Source organism: Cricetulus griseus (assembly GCF_003668045.3).
Source record: "Cricetulus griseus strain 17A/GY chromosome 1 unlocalized genomic scaffold, alternate assembly CriGri-PICRH-1.0 chr1_0, whole genome shotgun sequence".
Lineage (NCBI taxonomy): Eukaryota > Metazoa > Chordata > Mammalia > Rodentia > Cricetidae > Cricetulus > Cricetulus griseus.
Genome location: NW_023276806.1, coordinates 184,255,911 through 184,280,291, shown reverse-complemented (window position 1 = coordinate 184,280,291; position 24,381 = coordinate 184,255,911). Strand labels below are relative to the sequence as shown.

The following is a 24,381-nucleotide window of genomic DNA, read 5'->3' as shown; positions in this document are numbered from 1 at the left end:
AATAAGAAGTTTTGGGGTAACTCTTTGAGAAGAGTATTCCAGTTCCTCCTTACAGATTCAAAACACTTGTAAACACTGGTAGCACTGATCCTTTGTATAGCTGGGAGTCTTTAGCTTTCTTAATTTATATTTTCTGCAAATTATTTGGCCAAAGAGCCCTTACTAACATGACTTACAAATTTGGAACTCTCAAACTAGAGTTCTGCAAAGCTGATAAAGTAACCAGGGGGATTCTAGGGTAGTTCTGTTTTGTTTAGTTGTATCTTAATAGATCCATAGCACAAATGCTTTATTTTCAATATGCATTATATCATAATTATTAACGTGTTAAAAGCCTAGAGACTGCATATGTTCTCCTCAAATATGTTAACTTCGGCATTGTATTCATGATTCTGAATTACAGTAATGTTGTTTAACCTTTTAAAATGTAATATTTTAACTTAAAACACATGTTCTTTTCAAGCCCATTAACTTCTTTACGTTTCCTATAACCTACAGGTCTTGCAAGAGCAAAATCCGTCCCTAGCCACACATACTCCAATGAAGTGGTTACCTTGTGGTACAGACCTCCTGATGTTCTCCTGGGCTCTACAGAATATTCCACCTGCCTTGACATGTGGTGAGAAATGAACTCTTTAGCTAAACAGTGTGGCATGCTTGGTCTGGCCCAAAGCTAGACAGACATCTACCAGTTTGGAGGAACATCAGTGAAGCAGGAGTGTTGTCTGTGTGGCAGTACTATATTGCCTCTGTACTCACTCATATGTGGATCTTAGACATAGAGTAAGGGATTACCAGCCTACAATCCACACTGCCAGAGAAACTAATAAACAAGGAGGACCCTAAAAGAGACATGCATGGTCCCCTGGGCCACAATCCCCTAAGCAAATTGAGAGCATGGGAAATGGGGGGAGGGAGCTACAAGAATGAGAAGGGAAGAAGAGGAAGGATGCAGAGGTCATGAGGGAGCCAAAAGGTTGAGTCAGGGGAAGAATAGAAGAAAGGATATGTGATAGGATTTTAGTCGGGTGGGGAAGGATGGGAAGGAGAAGGGAACTGGGATTGTCATGTAAATCAATCTTGTTTCTAATTCAAATAAAAAATGATTTAAAAAAAAAAAACCTGATTGGGAATGGTACCTCATCACAATCTGCTCCAGATGGAACCTTCTAAGGGTTCTTGATGGACAAGATCAGAGGCTTTCTTCTGTTAGTACTGTCATTTTCTCTGTAAGGTCATAACACGTGGTTTTGTTTTATAATGAGGAAATATGTATCTCCAAAGAGCAGTAGAGTTAGAACTAACATAGAACAAGTTTATATTTACTACATAGCTCTGGTAATTGGTATGATTGAAAGCTGTTGATAATAAATTCTTTGAGTGTTTAAAAATATGGAAAAATCTCAGAATCATTTCATGCAGTAGTTCACCAGCTGTTAAAATCTTCTTAGTGTATTAGAATGATTGGTAATATTTGTTGCATACTTGTTAATACTGGCAAGCTACTCTGCATTCCCAATTATATGAGATTTAAATGTCATAATCATCAAAGGGAATGAATCTGATTCTTAACACTCTGCAGAGAGTCACCCATGGCCATTGAGCATAGCTTTTCCTTTTCTCAATTCATGTAGCTTGTGGCTGTTTTATAAAAGAGCCATCATTCTTGAGTGATTATGCCCCTGTATTTAGAATTTAGCTACATGAGCATATAATGTTTATGGCCTCAGTAAAACTTCAGACTGTATTAATTGTCTTCCTCCTGTGTAGTTACTTCATGACTCTACCCCGTGCAAATCTCAGCTTTAAAAATTAGGAACGTTCTTAATGGGTGTTAAAGTACCCCTAGCTGTGGTGTTTGGTGTTCTGTGGAACCACTAGAGTCATCTGCAGCCTCTTATGTACATGTGGCTATCATCAGAGAGTCTAGATATATAGCTTTCAATAAAACTGTAAAAATATAGGCCATCAAACACCCAGAGATCTGTTACCATAAATTTGTATGCCTTATCATAAATCTAATCACATTTTAATGATATTCCAAAATCCCAAGAATAAATATCCCCATGTATTGCTGAGTGGCTAAGCTAATCCATCTTTTCATCACACTTCCTGGCCTTGGCTTTTTAGTGGTTATTTACTTTTTCTGTAGTTAATATTTTCCCCTAAGGATAGGCCTATCTTTGGACAACATAGATACATAGATCATTAATTATAATGGGGAAAGTTAGAGACAGAGGCCAGTGCACACACCAGGGTACCAGTTAGTTGCTTTCTTAATAATCATTTGCTACTTTCTGCTGTTCCTTAAGAGTAGGCTATGCAAATAATAATTATATTACAGTCTTCAGTTATAAAGTATTTTTCCATTTATTTTTGCATATGAAAATTCTTAGTCATCTTTCAGTGAGTTCAGCTAAGGTCTCTAATAATAAAATGTGTTTTGAAATATTTGTGGTATGGAGCTAGTTTTGTCTTAGTAGCTTGGCAGTTTAGTCAAGATTATACCCTCCTAACCACAAGCAGTTGTTCATCCTGTGCCTCTGGCTCAATTTTGGCAAAATAAATAAATAAGTAAGTAAGCAAGTAAATAAATAAATAAATAAATGTGCTCTAAGGACTAGGGAGATGGCTCAGTTATGAAATGCTTGCAAGTGTGATGACCTAAGTTACCATGGTGGCACATGCATGTAACCCAGCACAGAGGATGAGGAAAGTATGATGACCTAAGTTTAGCATGTGTCACACATATGTAACCTAGCACAGAGGATGAGGAGACAGGCATGCAGGCACTGGAGCTCAGCTTAGCCAAAGCAGTGATTTGCAAATGCAGGGAGAGACCTTGTCTCAAAAGTTAAGGTGGACATCAAGGACACCATTGACGTCTGACCTTTCCATGATACAATACATGTACCTACACTCATACATACACACACTCACATATAATGTACAGCATACAAACACAATGATGTTTAAGAGATTGGGGTTATTGCTTAGTTGGAGGACCTGAACTCAATCCTCCAAACCAATGTACAATTGTGAATGTGCTGAACAGGCAGATCCCTGAGTCTCAGTGTCCAGCCAGCCTCAGAGAGCTTAGAGAGCTCCAAGCTAGTGAGATAACTGCCTTCCTGCTGCAAAGGTAGAGGTAACTGCTTTCCTGAGAAGCAACACTCAAAGCTGACCTCTGGCCTCTGTATGCATGCCCCCCCCAACACACACACACACACACACACACACACATACACACACAAACACACACACACATACACACAAACACACACACACACACACACACACACACACACACGATGGAGAAAAGCAAAATGCTCTGTACAGTACCAACTACAGGATGAGCTCTGACTTTCTAATGTTTGTGGCACACATTGTTTTCTAATCTGCCCTAGTTCACCCCACCCCATGTGTGTGAGAGATAGTTTGGGCACTTGCTGCCAATTTGCTTTGAACAGAGACATAATAGAAACACACGAAGAAGCCTATTGTTTAAGAGGAAGCGGGGAGTCCAGTAGAAAATAGTGGACCCCAAATGCCCTTTTGTCCCCATGCCCAGATTATTCATTGCCAGAAACAAATAGCAAATGTGCTTGGTTTTTGAGCAACTTCCCATGCTTATTTTCAGTTCTTGTCCAAGCCCTAAAATCTAGGTTATGTCTATGCTATGCCTGTCAATCTGAATGTGATTTCATTCCAAGCAATTTTCTAAAAGCTGTTTTGCTGTTTTGCAGTCAGGTAAAAAATGCATGTGTCTTTCCCATGAGAGGGATGTTCACAGGGCACTGATTTTTTTTTTTGCATAATCAATGGCATCAATGCAAGATATTCAGACACCTGAAAATGGGATTGTAATTGAGTCATGGCTCAGCTGCACCAAAAAAGAAATACAAATATTAACCCAGGGACAGCAGCAGGGAGGCAGGTGGCAGGAGTTTCAGGCTATTTTTACAGTTCGTTTACTGTCCTGGGGCTGGAGTAACTAAAAACTGATGATCCATATACAGTGTTAAATGGCCACAGGCCCTAAAAATATTAATGAAGACACGTATGCAATAACACTGTCAGCATGTGATGGAAATCAGAGCTGGCACTGTTAGGAGCTTCTCCTGTAGGTCGTCAGCACCATGGCGATGTGTGAATAAGCAGTGCAACTTAAGAGCTCATCAAGGCGGTTTTGATACCTTTGTTCCCCTTCGTAAGTGAAGATTGAATTGAACATTGCCTCTTGTAAAATGTTTGTTAATGCCTGGGCTTTGTAGCTCTTTGAAGGTCAAAGCATAGAAAAGCATTGCTAAGCTTCCAAACCAGAGGGACTTATGGGGTCTGAAGAGCCCAGGAAGGGGAGCATGGACGTGAAGGCAGCCTGTCTGTGTAGCTCTTTACTGGCTAGAGAGTGCTGCCCTCTCTGCAGAGCTGCAGTTTGAATTTAAGCTTCTATTCCTCCCCTCTCTGCATGATCAGAGCTGTGTTTGCAGCTGAACATAGTCTCCAAAACAGAACATTGTTGGGGATTGTTTCACAGGATTCATTTTCAATATCAGGTCACTAAATTATCTGTTGTTAATAAGCGATTATCTCGTTAAAGGCATTGCGCTTTAGAGGGGGCCCGTGGTATCAACTGCAGTGCCCCCCAACACAGTATGCACAGAATGATGGTATGTCAGGCACTTCCTCTCATCATCTTTCTTAAAGCTAATTAACATATTAACTATGCTTGTCAAAATGTGGGGCAGATCATTTATAAATAAGCCTGTCAAACTTAATGAGATTGCATATTAAATCACCCTGTCTCTATTACGTCTCTGATTTAAGATTAAAATTAATTTATTTAACATTGTAGCAGCTGGGTGGTTAAAGAAAAAAATCTGTGCTAGTCATAATGTATGGGAAAACGTCTGCATCAGAATTGATTTTTAATATATTAGAAAGAATACTGCCTAATTATTAAGTATCATAAAGCCATTTGGCTCTAATTCATATTATATAACTTATTGGCCATACATGATTGGCAATATCCAGTGTTCTGCCATTATTTTTACTGATCTTTCTGTCTTGAATCAAAGCAATTTATACAATGAAATTTTTAAAGATTTGGGTTTATATCTCATTGTTTTAAGAGAAAGAACCATAAATGAGCCTTCCTATACCTGCTTACCCTGAGCATCAATTTATTCTATGTGAAGTCTATGCTAATTTGAAAACTTGAATGTTAATAACAGTAGTAATAGTACTATTGTTATTAACAGTAGTACTATGGTCAATACTTTTATTGACCATAAACTAAGCCCTGCAATGCTTTTAGATTGCTTCCCTACTATACAACGAAATAAGCAACACTCATGAATATAATTTTACATCATATGGTGAGTAAATTGCCAACATTCAGTCTAGGACAATATTCTCACCACCCCTTCCTTGCCACATTCTGTACTGTCTCATAAGATGATTTGTAAGAAACTGATCTTGTTTTACTACTAGTGTAACTCTGTAACACTAACAAAGTACTTGGTAATATATCATATAGCAGTCCTTGTTAGGTCTTTTGTGTAGCTCAGATACTTTGGGTGGCTCTGGTTCTCACTCACAAGCCTGTACTGTCTGTCTCTCCTGACAGCTTTATTCCAATAGTTTCTACAATATAATTTTATTCAGGGAAGACTTAAAAAAAGGCCAAGACATGAATCATTGAATAGAATACATTTTCATGGTACTGCTATCTATGCTGACATACATTTTCCCAACTCCTAGTCATTACTCATTTATCACATCTGCTAAAGTAATACATCCATTTTTAAAGGAGTTCTGAGGAAGAGCGAGAACTGGAATTCCTGAGCTACAACAGAGTCATCTCTCTGTCAGTGTTGTTGCATGTTTTCTAATTATTGCAGTCATAAGGCCAAGGAAGAAATGAAACAGTTATTGTCACATTTAATGGTTCTCTGGTAGTTCTTAAACAGTGCTCAGATAATGCATTATCCAACTGACTTGCTCTAGCCACTGACAGTGGGATGCAACAGAACAGGAGAACTAGAGACAAAGGTCTTCATGTTTCTGGTGGCAACCAAGGTTCTGAGTTCATTGCAACTAATGAGGCCTCTTAACTTTTGAGTGGCCATATACCTCATCAACATACAATGCCACCTTGGAGAGTTGATAATTGTGCAAGGACAATAGGTACAGAGGGACTAACTGTGTCATATGATTTAGAGTACACTAGAACAATAATTGATCCTTTATTTCCATGAGAAGAGATTTGCTGTGTTTTAGTGTTTAAGTCACACCTAAGGACTGACTGCTGGCTACAAAAACTTCTTACAGAAAATTTATCATTGCCTGTGAATTATCTTGGTCAGTATGGTTTGGACCCTGTCTGGTTGTGAAACTGTGGAATAGCTGCCAACTCACCAAACCCAGAGCTGCCTCTGGAATGGTCAAGGGAGCAGATTTTACTTAAAAACTGTGTGGTTATAGTTTTTACATCTCATTTTTTATCAGTGTGTATCTTTGAAACAGGGTATATTTCAGTCAAGATATTTGGCCACTTAGTAGTAATTATAATATACAGAACCAATCATTTAATGTAGACTTCCCTGCTAAAGATTTATCAAACAAATTAAATTTTACCTAATTTCTTTTTAATCAACAGTAGTAAACTAACTGGCTACCCACAAATGGATTTCTGATTGATTTGGAAATAGCCAGTCACTGAGAGTAAGTTTCACGACGTTATTATAATCTTGGTACACTCCATTGACTCACCAGATTATGAGAATAGAAAGAGATGATTACAAGAAATTCTTGGGAAATATAAAACTATATAAATGTTGAAAGTAGTATTCATATTGTCTTTTGGGTCTGTCGATCCACCAAATTAAATGTAGGACATGGGTAAAATATGGTTCTGTGTAAATTAAGCAATGTGGCATGTAGGTTAGTACATCTATCTATCTATCTATCTATCTATCTATCTATCTATCTATCTATCTATCTATGTATCTATCTATGTATCTATGTATCTATGTATGTATGTATGTATGTATGTATGTATCTATCTATCTATCTATCTATCTATCTATCTATCTATCTATCTATCTATCTAGGATGGGGGGCATATGTGTTCATCTGTCCAGGCATGTTTGTACATGTCTGAAACCAGAGGTCATTGTCAAGACTGTTCCTATATCACTCTCCAATGTCTTCATTCATTTATTTGCTTATTTATTTTTTATTTATTCATTCACACATCCATTTTTTCATTCTTTTATTTGTTTAGAGACAGGTCTGTTAATGACAGGCCCCCACCTCCTAGCTCTGGGGCTACAGAGGCATGCCACTATGCCTGGCTTTTTCTGCATGTGCTGGGGATTAAATCCCAGGTCCTTGTGCTTGTGCAGCAAACACTGTTTAGCTGAGCCATCACCCCAGCCCCCCTTTATGTTTTCAGTTGTATACATACAGTCACATAGATATCGTCTCTCCGAGCTTGCAATGCTTCTTTGCTTTTTAAAGAAGAGGCAAGTTTAAACAACAACAACAACAACAACAAAACATACTGAAGGCCTAAGTCCACTTCCGTCACCCACTCTTAGCTCCCTCTCCAACTTAATTAACCAAAGCTTTCAACTATTATTTTCTGTTTCCAAGGAGAAAGCTGTGGCGATTTTAAGTATAGCTGGTTAACTAACAACTACTATAGCAGTGTCAGGAGCAGGATCAGCAATCCATATTACCCATGGCTTCTCTTTAGTCTCCCAGGAACGACTATGCCTTTGTAACTCTTTGGGCAATATTGTATACCTCATAGGTGCAACGTCTTATTATCTATCTGTGTATTCTGTTGACTGATTGGCATTACTGGAGAGCTAATCTATGGCCTTGTCTGTGCAAGCAGTCTTGATTTACTCTTTTGGCATTATACAAAGTGATATGGTGGATGACGACTTTACCCTGGCCTGCCAAACTTTGTCCCACTTCACTTTGGCCTTATTATCCGGGTGCAGAATCTGCACTATATTTTTATACATGAGTGTGTCAAAATTACTCAAAATTAATGTCAGGTAGTATTCATGATTATATGCCCTTTTTTTTGTATAATCTTTGCTTCCTGGATTTTCTAAATATATTTTATTTTTTTATAGTTCCATTGCCTTTATTCATATTGCTAACTATTTAAAGTTTAAAAATGTATATAAAACACATATGAAAAAATGCTTTCCAAATGCTGAAACATACCACAAAATCTGTTTCATTATATATACATATATATATATATATATTAATTTTTAAGATTGTATTTTAGTTACAATACTTCTTCCCTTTCCTCCCACCAAGCTTTCGCATATGCCCCTTCCTGATTTCCTTCAAAGTCATGGCCTCATGTTTTAACTAATTATTATTGCATGCATATATATATATATATATATATATATATATATATATGCGTACACACATATATTCCTAAATATGACTTGTGAAGTCCATACACCATTACTTGTATGACTATAATCAATGACATCCGATTGCTGTGCTCTTCCCTGGCAAGGACCACCTCTTCTTCTTCTTCCAGCTTTACTCATCTGTGGTTCTTTATGTAGTGTGGAAGCCTCTGTGGCCCTTTCCCCATCCAGTTTGTCATCTTCCTTGGTGTCCTCATTTTTCAGGTCACTTTTTGGAAGTCTTGTTGGTGGGACTTTATGCGTGTAACTTCTGATGTTACTACAAGACAGAATCTCACAGCAAAGTCCCTGCTCCTGTGGCTCTTACAATCTCCACCTCTCCCTCTTCCACAATGGTCCCTGAGCCTTAAGTGTGGGGCTGTTTGTTGAGGACCCATATAGTTTTTTTTTTTAATTTGTCATCTTTAAGGAAGACATTGTGTTAAACCTTTGTGTGTGTACATTTTAAAGACTTACTTGTTTTTAATCTCTGTGAGTGCATGTCTATGGGAGTATATGCCATGGATATGTAGTTGTGTACAGAGGCCAGAAGAGGTCATCAGATCCCCTGGAACTGGAGGTAGAGACAGTTGTGAGCCACCTGCTGTGAGTGCTATGAGCAAACTAGGGTCCTGTGGAAGAGCAGGAAGTGCCTTAACAGTTGAGCCACATCCAGCCCCAGTATGCTGTGTATAGTAATCAGATCAGGAAAACAAACAGTGCCATCTGTATTTGTTACTATCCTTAGTGCTGTGGCAAAATCCCTTAGAATAAGTAACTTAAGAGAAAAGGGGTTTATGTCAATCACTCAGTCTATCCCACAAGGAAGTCTTGGCAGCAGGAGCAAAAGGTCGCCTTCCATCTATAACCAGGAAGCAGAGAGTGCCAAATGCGTATACTCAGCTAGCTTTCTCCTTTTTATGTAGCCTGGGTCCTCAGCCCGTGACATTGAGGGCACATTTAGGATGGAATTTCTCATCTTACTTAATCTAAATAATCACTCACAGATGAGGCCAGAGATCTGTCTCCAAGGCGATTGTAGATACTGTCAAGTTGACAATCAGTATTAACCACAAGTCAACTCCTTGTCAACTTGACGCTTTGGCATGCATATAATGAAGTGATATCTGAGTATGTGTATCATAATATATGTTGTATGATAGTATAATTTATAGATGAAATTACATATTACACAATTGATCTTTGCTTTCTTTTCCTCTGATTTCAAATTGAAGCTTTCTTCAAGTATGTGGATAAGAGGAGTACTTGGCTCTTTGCTTATTTTTGTAAATGTGTTATTATGAATGGAGAGATCAGTTGAACCTTTGGTTCTTCATATATCTTTGAATCTTAAACTTCATTGTAAATTTGACTAAATATGAGGTCACTCAACAGACATACTCTGGGCATGTCTTTGAGGAAGTTTCCAGAGAAGTTTAACTGAAGAAGGAAAATCCACCCTGAATATGGGCTATGCCATCCCGTGGGGTGGGATCCTTCACTGAATATAAAAAGAAAGCAAGTCAGCCTGGTACTAGCATTCTCTGCTCTGAGGTGAAGGGTCAAGGTGGAGAGCTGCTTCTGCCATCATGCCTTTCCCACCATGATGGATGGCAACCTCAATCCACGAGCCGAAGTACACACTTCCTTGCTGAAGATGCTTCTTGTCCAGTTCATGTCACAGGAGTGACAAAGTTACCACTGCTGTATTGTATGGGTAAAGCCCAGACTTTTTGTGGGAAGTCCTACAAAGTCAGTATCAGAATGCTATTCTTGGTTCTTCCTCAGAAGCTGATAACTGGTAGATGTGGTCCTCGGATGAGGGTAAGACGGGAGCTGATGGTTACACAGACCAATTCACACACTTTTCAATAGACTCTTCTTTGTTCCTCTCAACACCTCCCCATTTTCTGATGCAAGTTTTACCATAAGTTTGAAGCTTTTTTGGTTCAGTTTAACGTGTCCTGCTGTTGTGTGTTGGAGAAGAAGAGGAGGGTGGTGGGATGAAGCCGACTGGGCAGTTACTCTTCACAAATTCCTAGTCCTGTATGTCAGATTTATCTTCACAATGTTTAAAGCTTGTGTCTCCATGTGCTTAGCTTTTTCTAGGTTGCTAAACACAAAACCTCTCACTGTAACTTGTATTGTTGCTGTATGTAGTCTGTGCAGCTCACTACAGCCTGATGTACATCTCAAGACAGGTTGCCTCTCACCCACATGAGCATTCTTCAGTGTGTGTGTTTTATTTTCATTTTTCTAATCAGATACTTGGTCTCCTTGCATGCCCTTCTCTTAATGATAATTCAGTACTCATAGCTTTACCTATGAAGAGCTGGCCGCTAGAGTCCTTGCCCGTGGATAATTGTTAAGGTGGCTCTGGGTCCGAACCAGTGAAACAAATAGCATTGGGGGAAACTTTGCAACTGCCAGGCTCCGAGTATGATGGTGGAAACAGATAATCATTACGACTTAATTGTTAGTGAAATAAAAATAATGTTATATAGGAAAGCCACATTTTGATTTATGAGCCAATTATGAATGGAAATAAAATGTGCATTCATTGTTTGTGAAAGATAAACATTTTCTGTGAATAGAAGGAATGTGTTTTAGAGCATAGTCCTTTGGATATATATCCTGTAGGGATCCAATATGAACTTGCTGCTTAAACAAGCAAAAATTGCCAGAGATGGAGCTCAGTTGGTAGAGTGCTTCCTAGCATGCATTGTGCCCTGGACCTGATCCTGGCACCTTATAAACACAGCTACAGTTGAAGCTCAGTCTGGATTACATGAGACTTTCTCAACAGAAAAATTAATTAGGCAAGAAATATCTCACCCAATAGAAAACTTCTAAGTTTGTCAAGGTACAGAGATGGAATGTTGTCTTGTATGCATGGGAATGACATGGTTGGGTGGAAATGGAAATGTGATTGGACAAAAACCAACAATTCCTATGAATGCCATCCGTGTCAGTACTCAATAAAGAGACTGAACTGTTTTCACTGCTCAGCATTGGGCAGAAATGGGGACTTTGTGCTATTCTGACATTTGTGAATTAACTCTTCTTGATATGGCTTTGTCTAGGAGATAGCCTAAGTAATAACAATATTTTCTCCACAAAAATTCTGTTGTATAAACTTTAATGTATTAGCAGCTATTTTTCTATTTTAGATATTATAGCATGCAATTAATAAGCATAGATACTTATGTTTCTTTTATTTTTGTGTATAATTTTCTTTGATTATTACTTCTAGAGTCATGAGAAGAATACAGGAAATAATGTGATAATTCAAGATTTCTTTTACATATACCAGTGTTTGCCTACATATATTTATATGCACCACATGTGTGCCTAGTGCCTGCAGAAGTTGGAAGAGAGCATCAGATTCCCTGGTACTGGAGTTAACAGATGATTAAGAACTGCCCTGTGGGTTCTGGGGATCTCTATATCAACTGTTCTTAAACACCAAACCATGTCTCAAACCCCGAAGCAACAATTTAAAAAAATTAAAGTAAAACCTAACTAAAATAACATATCAGTGGCCAATAAACAGCTTGCCAAATTCCTTTGAAATACTTACTGATTCCTAGAGGTGGGGTCTGAGCAGTGTTTTCTGAGGTGCATGTGGGTATTTAATCTTTTACATGACATTTTGTATTCTTTGTATTCCCATGTGAAATGAGAGATTTGGTGTGTGAGATCCTTATCTAATTACATTTCCTACAGAGCCCAGCAAGGCTTTTATCATTCTTTCTGATTGATAGTTGAAACAATTCCTCCTTTATTCCTAGCTTTTTGCCATATTTGGTTTTAGAAATTTAGTACATTCACAACCTAATGAAAATTCAACAGATTAAAACATTATTATAGCAAATATATAAACTTACATTATTTTATCATATTTAATTTAACACATTTAACTTAGACGCTGTTTCAGAGTTAAGTAACACCATGAAATCAATTTATAAATTTTGTGTTGTTTTATGACCAATTTGGACCCCCACCCCCATCTGGAGATGTTTGGTTATGTTTCCTCACACTGTTTGATGATGGCACAGAATTAAACACAATACAAAATACAAAACCATTTCTTGAACCCCAGGGTAACCCCCTTTCCATGAAGATCTCTCTTATACATGCAGTGAATCCACCCCTTCCTTCCTTCCTTCCTTCCTTCCTTCCTTCCTTCCTTCCTTCCTTCCTTCATTCTGATTGACACTTTACAGAATATTTAAGAGTGTAAGGGAACTGACCCTGCCTTTAAACAGCACCCTTCTGCATTGGTCCATTGCTCACATCGAGGTCCCCCTCAGTCAGATGCTAGTCTGCATAAACAACATTCCAGAGCAAGTGTTGGACAACGCCCCAAAACTTTCACGGCTTTTTCCAAAAAGTGGACCATGACATTTATCATGAAAAGGGTTCTTGACTTCATATTTTGTATATATTTTCTTGAGTTGCTAATGATTCTTAAATATCAGCTATCCTGTCACTTACCTTAGTGTTGGCACCATTGTAATATTCATAATCAGTGTGCATCAAAACTCAGCCATGCCATTTGATGAATGGACCTAGATATTAGCATAACTTAAAACATACATTGAATTTCAGTGTTCTCCTTGTAGAAGAACAGTTTACGTAAAATGTTTAGTAATTTCTCTTTGTGATATACCAGATACAGTTTCATGAAGGAAAAAAAGGCTTAAATGGGTGTTTTGCTTGGCTCTGTAAGATACCCACGAGCCCCCCCCCCACACACACACACACAAGCTACTATAATTCTCTGCTTTATTGTATGGGAGTTAAAGCATTTGCTGAGAGGAGCCTTAAAAATAGCTTCCTTATTCTGCATCATCTGTAAGAGAAGACTTCAAGCTTCATCATTTGCTTTTCTTTTCTGCCTGGTTTATGCTAAATCCTTTGAGAAGCACCATCTCTGGCTGTGTTTTAAATGACTTCCTTCATTAATTGCTCTAAAATACAATGTAGACTGTTTCCTTGCTGTTTGATGTAACGTTTTGAGTTTTCGGTCTTGCTTTCCTCAGAGTAGGCTTCAATGGGGTCATTTTCTCTTTTCCACTGATTATCAGCAGTCTGATGTCCCTGGTTGTCTATATGGGTAACCATTATCCATACTCGTTCTCTTCAAAGATTCAGACATTGTTAAAGATCAATCACTGTGGTACGCTGAGGGGCTCCCAGTGGTGGCAGACATTATTTTCTAGGCTACTTGTTTTACACTGTGCCCAAAACTCTTAATTTCGAATGCCTGGTTTCAGCTCTATTTTTATCTAGCTTTCGTTGTGTCCCCTGGATGGAAAACAGAATTCTCATCTTAATATCTTTTTGTCTGCCTATGGTGAGCTAATCAAGACATAATGAAGTGGTCATCCCCACAGGACTCAACAGTGAAGCTCCTGGGCCTCACACTGGAACTGGACATGAACTCACAAACGCAATTCCTTTATAAGTCAAAGACAATTGCTTGAGACGTTGCTAAAGTTCTTCCTTCTATCTCTAAGTTTTAGCATTCAAGTAATTCTCACTGCTAAACAAGAGGTTACCATGGCAACTGTTGGTCTTCCTTTGGGGTATTTTATAAACAAATTTGGAGTAGTGGTATTTGGGGGAAATTAATGACATTTTAAAATTTTATCTTCTGCTGTGATATTATCAGTAAGATATCTACCTTGACTGTCTCCTCAGACTCATTTATGTCATTGATTGACTCATTGATCATTCTTTTTAAAAGCATTTTCTGAATATTTGTACTAGTCCATGTGCTGTCCGCAAGCATGATAAATGTCGACCTTACATTTCAAGATCATGCATTGTTACACAAGAAAATAGTTGGCACAGTGCTAATTCTGAGGGAAAGGGTAAAAGTTATAATCTTGGAGCGTGACGAGGGGAATGGAGGCATAAAGGTACTTTGTCCAGTAGTCTCCCCAGCTTAGCTTGAGAAAGCCATCTATCCCAGTTAGGGTTAACTATTGCTGCGATGAATCAACATAACCAAAAAGCAAGTTCTGGAGGAAAGGGTTAGAAAGTCAGGACAGGAACTCAAACAGGGCAGGAGCCTATAGGAGGGAAGTGATGCAGAGGCATGGAGGGGAGCTGCTTACCTGCTTGCTCCCGCTACCTTGCCCAACTTATAGAACCCAGGAATGGAGTCACCCTCAATGGTCTGGGCCCTCCTTTGTTGACCATTAAGTAAGGAAAGGCCCTACAGCTGGATCTCATGGAGGCATTTTTTCATTGAGGTTCCCTCCTTTCCGGTGACTCTAGATTGTATTCAGTGGACATAAAACTGTCCAGCACACTGTCCTTCTACGTTGACAGTGCTGGGTGCTTGCCTAGAAGAAGGTACTGCTAGGATATAAATTGCCAGCAATTGTGGGTGGAGATGTCAGGTAGCAACCCAGAAGCAGCTGGGGAGAAAGGAGGGCCGGAGAAGAAAGAGCAAGTGCCTAGAGTCAAAAAGAGTTCTCAGGCTATGACAACTGACAGCTTGACTGTATCCTAGGAAAGGCAAGGTTTTTGATGATTCCTGGATTTATGGCTGGGAACTCTGAGATGCTAAACAGAAAACTAAAAAGAAACAAGAAAAGTTATTTGTTTTTTCCACTTGATTAAAAGTACTACTAATAAATCACAGAGATACACATGTTATTGAACATATATGACAGAAGTTATCCTTGGAGTTTATGGAGCACATGGTGCTTTGTTGTGGTGAGATCACTGGACTCTGGTCTGAAACCTGAAAATCCCCTCTGGGGCCACCCTGGAATGCCACTCTTCAAAACCTATCTTGTACTTTTGCTTAACTTCTGATTTTTTTAATATGTAAATACATCTTTTTGAATACATAATTTTGTTAAGTATTGGAAAATTTAGTTCCAAATTGTCCTTTTTGCTAAAACTCTATTATGGAATTGAATATTTTCTACACAGGCATTTTCCTTGCAGTCTAGGGCTTTGTTTTTTCATGGCCTGGGAGCTAAGTTTTCCATAGAAGTATTTGACAAAGATGTATTGTGCCTATCGGTGCCTAATGAAGCACTAACCACAGTAAATGGTGAGTGACAGTTTAATCAATTCAGGCCCTTCAGTGCCCACCAAGGGCATGGTGAAGTGTAATTTTTTAATCTTTCACTTTTCTACCACTCAGAATGGCAGGATGAAAAGATCAAATCTGTTATGTATAAGAAATTTTCTTACAATAAAAATAAGTTGATTTGTTTTCTTTTTTAGTCTGGCTTTAGTCTTTTTTAGACCTTCTTTCAGAAGCTGGTCTTCTAGAGAGCAGAAATTGGTCTGTTTTGCAAGTAGATACATTTCTTCAGAGCAAAGTGGGATAAATATATGGCCATCTTGGTGCATGAAACAGCTCCAGCTTTCACTGGATAATGGTGTATTTCAGCGAACCGTAGCTAAGTAAAATTACCTGCTAGGTTAATTAACGAGGAAGCTTTTCGAGTTAGTGTTGAATTTAGGTTGTGCTTCACTTCTAACCTAATTTAATTTACTAGTCCATTGTTTCATTGTTGCTTCTTCAGCCTCTGCTCTAATACATGTTCCCAGGGTTTATCCGAGTCACCCAAACTGCTTTCAAAACAGAATTACAAAGATTATTTTAGATTCTCCATCTTCAGGGTTGACTTGGAGAAAGGCCACCTCAGTATCACTTAGGAGCTTGTTAGAAATTCAGATCTCAGCCTAGGCCCTCACCCAGGAAGCCAGAATCCAGGTTCTGATAGGATCCCATAAGCAGCCTACAAATTAGATGGAGACCCATGGTGTTTTTGGATGGACACGTGGAAGGCCTCACCCTCCCTGGGAAGCGGAGGAGGGGATGGAGAGGGAACTGGGATTGACATGTGAAACAAGCTTGTTTCTAATTTAAATTTAAAAAATAGAAAAAATAAGTATCAAACCTTTGCTAACAGATAAGAGGCGGGAGTAGGGACCGTTTCTGGTACAGACATAATGTTGAAAGGGAGAAAGGCAAGACAATGACATTGCACTGAGTTCTGGGTCTGTTCATCTGCTTGCCTCCTGGCAAGAACAGCTTGCTTGTGTCTTGATCCCAAAGGCTTGAAGCCCACTAAGTATCTGGACATTAGAGGCCTCCTGCAGCTTGCAGTTGGAGAAGCCTGTATATAGAGGTGCAGCTTCCCCCTGCTGTGACAGTTGAATGGGTCCCACAGGCCTCTGCACATAGAATGCATAGGCCCTGCTGTGTCAGGATCCCTCCTGGACTTGGCAGGCAAACAGCCACAGGAGACTAAAATCTTCACTTCTCCTTTAAAGATCTCCCACATAAGAAATATGAAACCTAATGAGATTGATGACTAACTTATATGCCATCCTAGAGCCTTCATCCAGCAGCTGATAGAAGCAGAAGCAGATACCCACAGCTAATCACTGAACTGAACTGGAATCCAGTTGTAGAGAGGGAGGAGTGATGAGCAAAGGGGTCAAGACCAGGCTGATGAAACCCACGGAAACAGCTGACCTGAACAAGGGGGAGCTCATGGACCCTAGATTGATAGCTGGGAAACCAGCATGGGACTGATCCAGACCCCATGAATGTGGGTGTCAGTGAGAAGGGCTTGGAAATCTATGGGGCCTCTGGTAGTGGGTTGGTATTTACTTTTAGTACAGGAATGGACTTTGGGAGCTCATTCCACATAGAGCGATACTCTCTCAGCCTAGACACATGGGGGAGGACCTAGGTCCTGCTCCAAATGATACGACAGACTTTGGAGATCCCCATGGAAGGCCTCACCCTCCCTGGGAAGTGGGGGGGAACAGCGGAGGAGGGGATGGAGAGGGAACTGGGATTGACATGTAAAACAAGCTTGTTTCTAATTTAAATTTAAAAAATAGAAAAAATAAGTATCAAACCTTTGCTAACAGATAATAGTAGAAGCAAATGTATAACTTTTTCAATTCTGAATTAGACCATACTATGTAATATTAAAGGCTTTCTGCATTGTTTATTGAGATAGAGCCAAATACTTGGTTTGAAATTTAGTGAAGGAAAACTCTGTTTTAGTTTTTTAACTGTTTGGGCTAATACCAAAATTAGATTAATGTAAACTATAGAAATAATAATGCATAAATACTATGTTACTTTTTTTAGGGATGACAATTTGTATTATGGTTGGAATCCGATATGCCTGGTGACAGATATAATTAGGTCCCTCTACCTATTTTTTTTCCTTTGTTTTGGGACAGGGACTCATTGTGTAGCCTAGACTAGACTTGAACTCATGATCCTCCTGCATCAGCCTTACAAGTTCTGGGAATATAAGCTTATGCCACCACACTCTAACATAAAATCTGTTCAGGACTTTTAATAATCAGGTATTTCAGAATGGATATCAGTAGGTGGTTTTGGTAACCTCACTCTATTCCATACAGTTTGGAATGTTATTATATAATCAAACATAAGGATCAAGAGAGAGAAAGATGCTCAGGATCAAAATACAGTATACCAAAGTATGCCTGTGAGCTCCTCAAGTGAGAGTTGCAGTTTAATAAAAATGTATTTTTAACACAGAGCATAAACATGAGAGTTAAGAGAATGGGAGAACTGTGGTGTGGGCTTCTCCATGGAGAGATGCAAGTGTCTTAGCATTAATGATAGCTGCCTTTGGTAGCTTTCAGTCACATCTCAGTAGGTTGCAGAGAAGTGTTTCCCCCTCCCCCAGTCCTTTCTCGTTCTGTTGGGATTAGATTGGGACAAGGCGTCTTAGATGGGACTATGATCGAATAAAGTAAAACCAGGAGCTTTGGGGGTTGCACAAGGGGTTGTTGGTGGTATTTCTAGAAAACTGCAGAGTTTCACCTGGGAATCATGTCCCTAAGCAGTGGTTCACTATGCTGGAATTCTTTCTTGCCAGCTGTTGGGAGGCCTTTAATCAGACCCTCGGGTCTTTCGCTTCTCATGCTCCCATACTTTCCCATCTTCCTCTCCTGCTTCACTATGAATGATGCAGCCAAGTGAGGGTCGCTCTCTAGAACTTGTACCTGATGTTTGGAATTTTAACTTCCCTAACTGGGAGATAAATATATCTCCTTTTTTTTTTTATAAAGTTAGTCTGCTTTGTGTATTTCTTCGTAGTAACAACAACAGCAAAAGGCTGTACGTCTCCAATCTCCATTATTTATACAAAGAGAAAAAAATCTTAAGATACAATGTAAAAACAATGGATCCCCTTTTCATCAACATACAGGATCAGTGATGTAGGGTATAAGCATAGTATAGGCAGATAGGAAAAAAATCCCCTGGAATCATAGATCCCAGTAACTGCATTTACATATATAATTCAATTTAGTAGACTGGATCTCCTAGCATTTATATTATAAAATAAGTGATAATGCTCAAGAAATGAGATGCTGTTCTCCCCACATCTTCTACACAGAAAACAAAAATGCTTTGTGACATTAATAGCTCGCAGAAATGTTCTGCTTTCACTCCCAACCAACTCTGAAACCTTCCATTTTGAGAAGAAACCTTTGCTGAACTAGTTTTTGAAGCATCTCCCTATTCATATTTTCTCTGTGGCCCAGCTGTTAGTATTTTACCCATCTTTAACTAAGGGATGTCGGTCAAGGATGCACAGTGACACAGAGGTGCAATCCCAGAGATCACACAACTGCCATGTTGACAGTACAGGGGATTAATGACAATTACTGAGTGTGAATATCAAGTTTCTCACCACAGAATTAGGTGTGTGAAGTAATACAGACGTAAGTTAGCTAGATTTTACTATTACACACATCCATTTCAGAGAATCATGCCACATATTGTATGTATACATATATGTGTATATCATATACAATATATAGCATATAGTGAACAATATAACATATGTGCCACACAGAATTGTATGTAACATATATATCTGTTATATCAATAAATTAAAAAAGTCGGTGAGGAAATTAAATGATTCCTTCTCTCAGAGACCACATGAAAATTCACAGCAGGCAGGAGTTGGCCTATGGGCATTTACATTATTTTGTGTGTGCACGCATGTGCGCGTGTCTCTCTCTCTCTCTCTCTCTCTCTCTCTCTCTCTCTCTCTCTCTCTCTCTCTCTCACACACACACACACACACACACACACACACACACACACCCTCCCTGGGATCCAGAGAAGAAGCTTATACTGTCCTAACTGCAATTGCTCTAGAATTGGGAAGAGTGAGGTTACTTATCAATTTGTGACTGTAATGGGTCTACCCTGAAAGCTGTGTCATTTATCTCTTTTTAAATTTTCATTTATTTGTTTATTTTGTTTTTGTTCATGTGGATGTTTTTGCATGCACGAATGTCTGTGCATTCCATGCGTACAGTGTGTGAGCCAGAGGCAGTCATCCAATCCTCTGCAACTGGAGTTAACAGTTGTGAGCTGCCATTTGGGTGCTGGGAATAGAACCCCAATTCCTCTGGAGCCTGGGTCCCCTGGAAAAGCAGTCAGTATTTTTAACCACTGAGCCATGGCTTCAGGCTCTCTGTAATTTCTTAATCAGCACAAATTATGCACCTGTGGTTATGTCCAATTGTCAAGTTTCTTTCTCTCAAATTAGTAGAAGGGGGAGTGTTCTAGCTGAGAAGTGAAACAAAAACGTCATAGAAAGAAATATGGCCTTTTCTCCCTACTCTCTCTTCCACTTTTCCACACAGAGCCACATGAACAACACTTAGCTCTTTCAAGTTTCCCCACTTACTAGATTCTGTATCCTCTGCCTGGAATGCCCCATGCCCAACCATGTTATTCCATTACCCAGTAATCTACCAGGCTGAAACTCTCCAGCCCTCTTTACCTCGAGGTATGGAGCTCCTCTAGGCTTCCACACCAGGGCAGCATGTCCTCAGATACTATTCTACATCTTACTATGGAGCTGCTAACATATGCTAAAGGAAAATTGCCTTGGTTATGTATATGGAAATGTGATATACTGTTTCTTCCCTATGAGGAGTGAAGAGGAATTTTTTTTTTTTTTTACTGAGCTATAGAAGAACATGATATCACATGCTGGAGAAAAATATAAATCATCTTTTTTATTCTCTTAATACAAAGAGACATTACTGGATCAGGGTAGATCTCAGTGGTAGAACCCTTGCTCAGCATGGGAAAGTCTGGGGATTTGATCCACAACACCAAATCAAATGAGAAAAGGAAAGGTATGGGGATGGGTTATAGCTCAGAGATACACCATTTGCCTGATAGGTGCTGGAGCTTGGCTTTGAACCCAGTGCTATCCCAAAACAAACAAACAAAAAGGAAAGGAAGAGAAGGAAAGGGAAATGTACTCTTAAAGATATTTTAAGATGTGATGAATTCACTATGGATTACCCAACCACTCTGCAGGGAGGAATAGAGCATTTCTTCTGTGGCAGTTAATGATTAATGCTGATTATTTCCACGCTACAGATTACATCTTAGCATTTAAAATCACGTAATTTATTGTGACTAAGTTTATTTAAACTCATTTTTATACTCTATTTCTATGCCTAACTCTGTATTCTTTCTTCATGATGGATACTGCCAAATTACCGATATCCAGGCCTGAAAGGAAGAATTATCAATTACATTTCAAGTCCTATATCAATTTTTACAAAAGATTTTGGTTTTAGTTAGGTACATGAGTGTATGTGTTGGGGTGGATGTGCCTACACACAAGAGCACAGTGCCTGAGGAAGCCAGAGGCTTCAGGTCCCCCTGGAGCTGTAGTTACAGGCATCTGTGAGCCAGACAGTGTGGGTGCTGGAACTAAATGCAGGTCCCCTAAAAAAACAGTATGTTTCCTTAACTGCTGAGACTAATCTTCAGCCTCCAGGTATTTTGGCTAGTGATGGTGACTAGAATCCACTATTTTGCATTTTAATTAAAAATGCATCTATATACTAGTGACCTAACTTATATTTTTAAAGCTTGAGTTTCAAAAATTTGAAGGCTCTGTGTACCTGGGTGGCTGTATCTAGTTACCTTACCAGTTGAGTTATACTAAAGTAAGGTTTCAGTAAATTGAATTTTATGAGACCTTTTTACTTGGGCCTTTGTCACCAGACTGTCTTCTTTCTTCGTAGTGTACATGTTTACTCATGAGCTACATGTCCGTGTGTGCAGGTGCAGAGACTAGTGACCTCCTGTGGAGATGGGGGGAGGGCATCAGGTGAAACAGGCCTCTCACATAACCTGGAGCTAGGCTGGTGACCAACAAGCCCAGCCATTCTCCTGTCTCTCAGCCTCTACAATGCTAGGATTACGGGAAGGCATGACCATGCCCAAGTTTGTATGTGTAAGTTGGGGATTTGAACTCAGGTCTTCATGCATGCAGAGCAAGTACTGTGAATCTCCTCAGTGTTGCTTATCTTATTCTTAATGAGAATTTAGACTCAGTAAGTAATTATTACATCATTGTTCAAATTCTGAAAAGAACTCACGAATAGGACTTTGCCCCATATACAAGTGTGGTGCATAAGGAGATGAATTCAGTCTCAGCAAAGCGTCCTGGGCAGTCAACTCACTCTGTTGAAGGAGCACAGAACTAATGGAGCAGAGAAAGAGGGGGTGCACAGAGTGGTTCCTCATGTGAAATTAAAGGACTTTTATTGCTGGCTGGCAATTCCAGTAAAAAATTCTTCTGCATTAACAATTCTGATACACTGTATAATTCTAATTTTTATTTTTGGGGGCATTATAATTTCTATATGGTCACTAAATATAATTCTTTTAACTTTGTAGTGTAACCTTCAGTGTGTTTGGGAAAGCTGATGTCATCAGGAGCTTCCATTAGGAATGGAAGTCCAAATCCTTTAGCCAGCCAAGCAGTTAAAAGCCTATAGAGTAACTGTATCATTTTGTTCCAACTGAACAGAACCATAGTGTAGGTTTATCTTCTAAGTATCATATTTTGGAGATGATGTAAACTAAAAAAAAAGTGTCTGTAAAAGAAATTCTGTAGGCAGTAATGACAGTGTAACTGTCACCTTCCCATCCCACCAGCCAGCACAGCTCTGCACATATAGTATGTGGTTGGCCTCTGCAGAGACTTCTCATAGTCAGAGTTGCAGGCTATGGGGGCAATAAGAAAGACAGAAGGCAGAGAACAGAGAGTTTATTCTTATGTACAAACTGGAAGGTGTGGGTATTCCAAACCCATGATGTTTAATCTGAACTTAAATAAGATGACAATGGAAACTCAAGTCAATATTCTTGGAAAGAATTTTTGACAGGAAAAAAAATTTAGACAACCACCATACTAGCATTTTTAGTAGATGTAATCAGACATCTGAACTCCATCTGTCTAGAATGATAGGAAACTAATTCTCATTCCCCAAGTGAGATTGTTTTTATGCTGTAACTCGGGATTCTGTGCAGTCCTTTTAGCAGAATACACCCTTCTGTGTGCATTTAAGTTAAGTCATGTGGCATGCATTGTGAGAAAGCATTGCTACTAGTGTGTGACTTCAATTCAAAACAGTGCTGGTCACAACCGTGATGACAACTGGAGCAGCTGCCCAGAAGTGGGTCTTTTATTCTGAGGGATTCTGGCATAAGTTAAAGATCCCATGGTTTGCTTGCCCTAGATGGAAGTAAATGCAGCGTTTGAAGAAATGACATGGCATGGTAAGCCAGGAAACACAAATGTGTTCAAGGTGGAGACAGTCAAAATGATAGGGAATGGTCATGAAGTAGAGAGTGCTGTCTGCACACCTTGGTCTCCTGCAGGCAGGAACCAGGTAGGTCAGAGGTCTTCATGTGCAGGAACGAGAACTCAATACTAGTTCTTTGTCATTAATGTGACTTTTTTGCCATCCTGTTCCAAATGACTTGTTCTTCCAAACGTCAGCACAAGCATTTGACTAGCTGTTTGCCTGTGCTATGGGTAGGTGCCATGCGTGGCAGTTCAGATAGGGTGCAAGGCTGAGCTCATTGGATAATGGATGCCTTGAGAAACAGTATGACTAGTAAGCTCAGGGAGGGAACTCTCTTGTCTGCTAGGAAGTCCAAAGAAGGCTCCCTGGAGCATATGACATTGACCCAGGATTACAGAGGCTAATTATGAGTTAGAGCTAAAGAGCAAATAGGACAGTGTTGTAGGTAGTGGGGCAATGTGAGCACTTCTGTTTGGCAGGCAATGACTGGCTCAGCAACCCTGTGCGTAGATGCCCTGAACCATCTCGGTAGCTCACGCCTGGGCAGAATCTTTGGGGCTTATGTTCAAAGCAGTTGTGGTTTTTAAAAGTTTCTCAGATGATGCTGGTTCAGAGCACACTGAGAACCAGCAGCAACAGAAAGGACAGCCCATTAGAGATATGAGGTATAGCAGTGAAGGGAGCTGGAAGAGACCCACAGAGGTTTCCTATGTCAAGCCAAGGACTTTCTCACTTGTAACCTGTGAGTGTAAGGGGACCACCGAGGCCTGCTGCTTGACTGATTTCCATTGTTTTCAGAGCCAGGGTAGCTGCCCACGTTTAGAGTCCTATCGGGGCAATAGAAAAATTGGGGTGCCAAGTGTGGGTCTAGGTGTGCCTCAGCTTTGGTTGATGATTGAGAGTGCTGTTATTCGTTTCGTCTCCCCTGAGGTGGGGGCATTTTAATCTCTGATTTGGGTTTCTAAACAGAATTATTGAAGGTTTCATTATGATTCTTCTCTCTTCAGGGGAGTTGGCTGCATCTTCGTTGAGATGATCCAAGGAGTTGCTGCCTTTCCAGGAATGAAAGACATTCAGGATCAACTTGAACGAATATTTCTGGTAAGTTCTATACAAAGTGCTTCTCAGAAAAATGTGTTTCTAATTAGTTACTTAATGACTTAATGATCTGCCTGAAATATTTTAAAACATGTTTGTCCATGTTGTCACATTTAATTCTAACTTTTTTTTTCCTTTAAGAAATAGGGAATCATTG

General features: G+C 39.4%; 1 protein-coding gene across 7 annotated transcripts in view; it reads left to right on the top strand.

Moving 5' to 3' along the window:
• Cdk14 (cyclin dependent kinase 14) overlaps window positions 1-24,381 on the top strand; it is a 554,492-nt gene that overhangs the window by 311,004 nt on the left and 219,107 nt on the right. For all 7 annotated transcript variants that reach the window (XR_004771639.1, XM_035450611.1, XM_027391584.2 and 4 more), the window contains 2 exons: window positions 499-619; window positions 24,134-24,227. Coding sequence is in view for 6 of the 7 variants with exons in the window: in XM_035450611.1 (XP_035306502.1) it covers window positions 499-619; window positions 24,134-24,227 (215 nt within the window). In the remaining variant the exon portion in view is untranslated. The remainder of the gene's footprint in view (window positions 1-498; window positions 620-24,133; window positions 24,228-24,381) is intronic.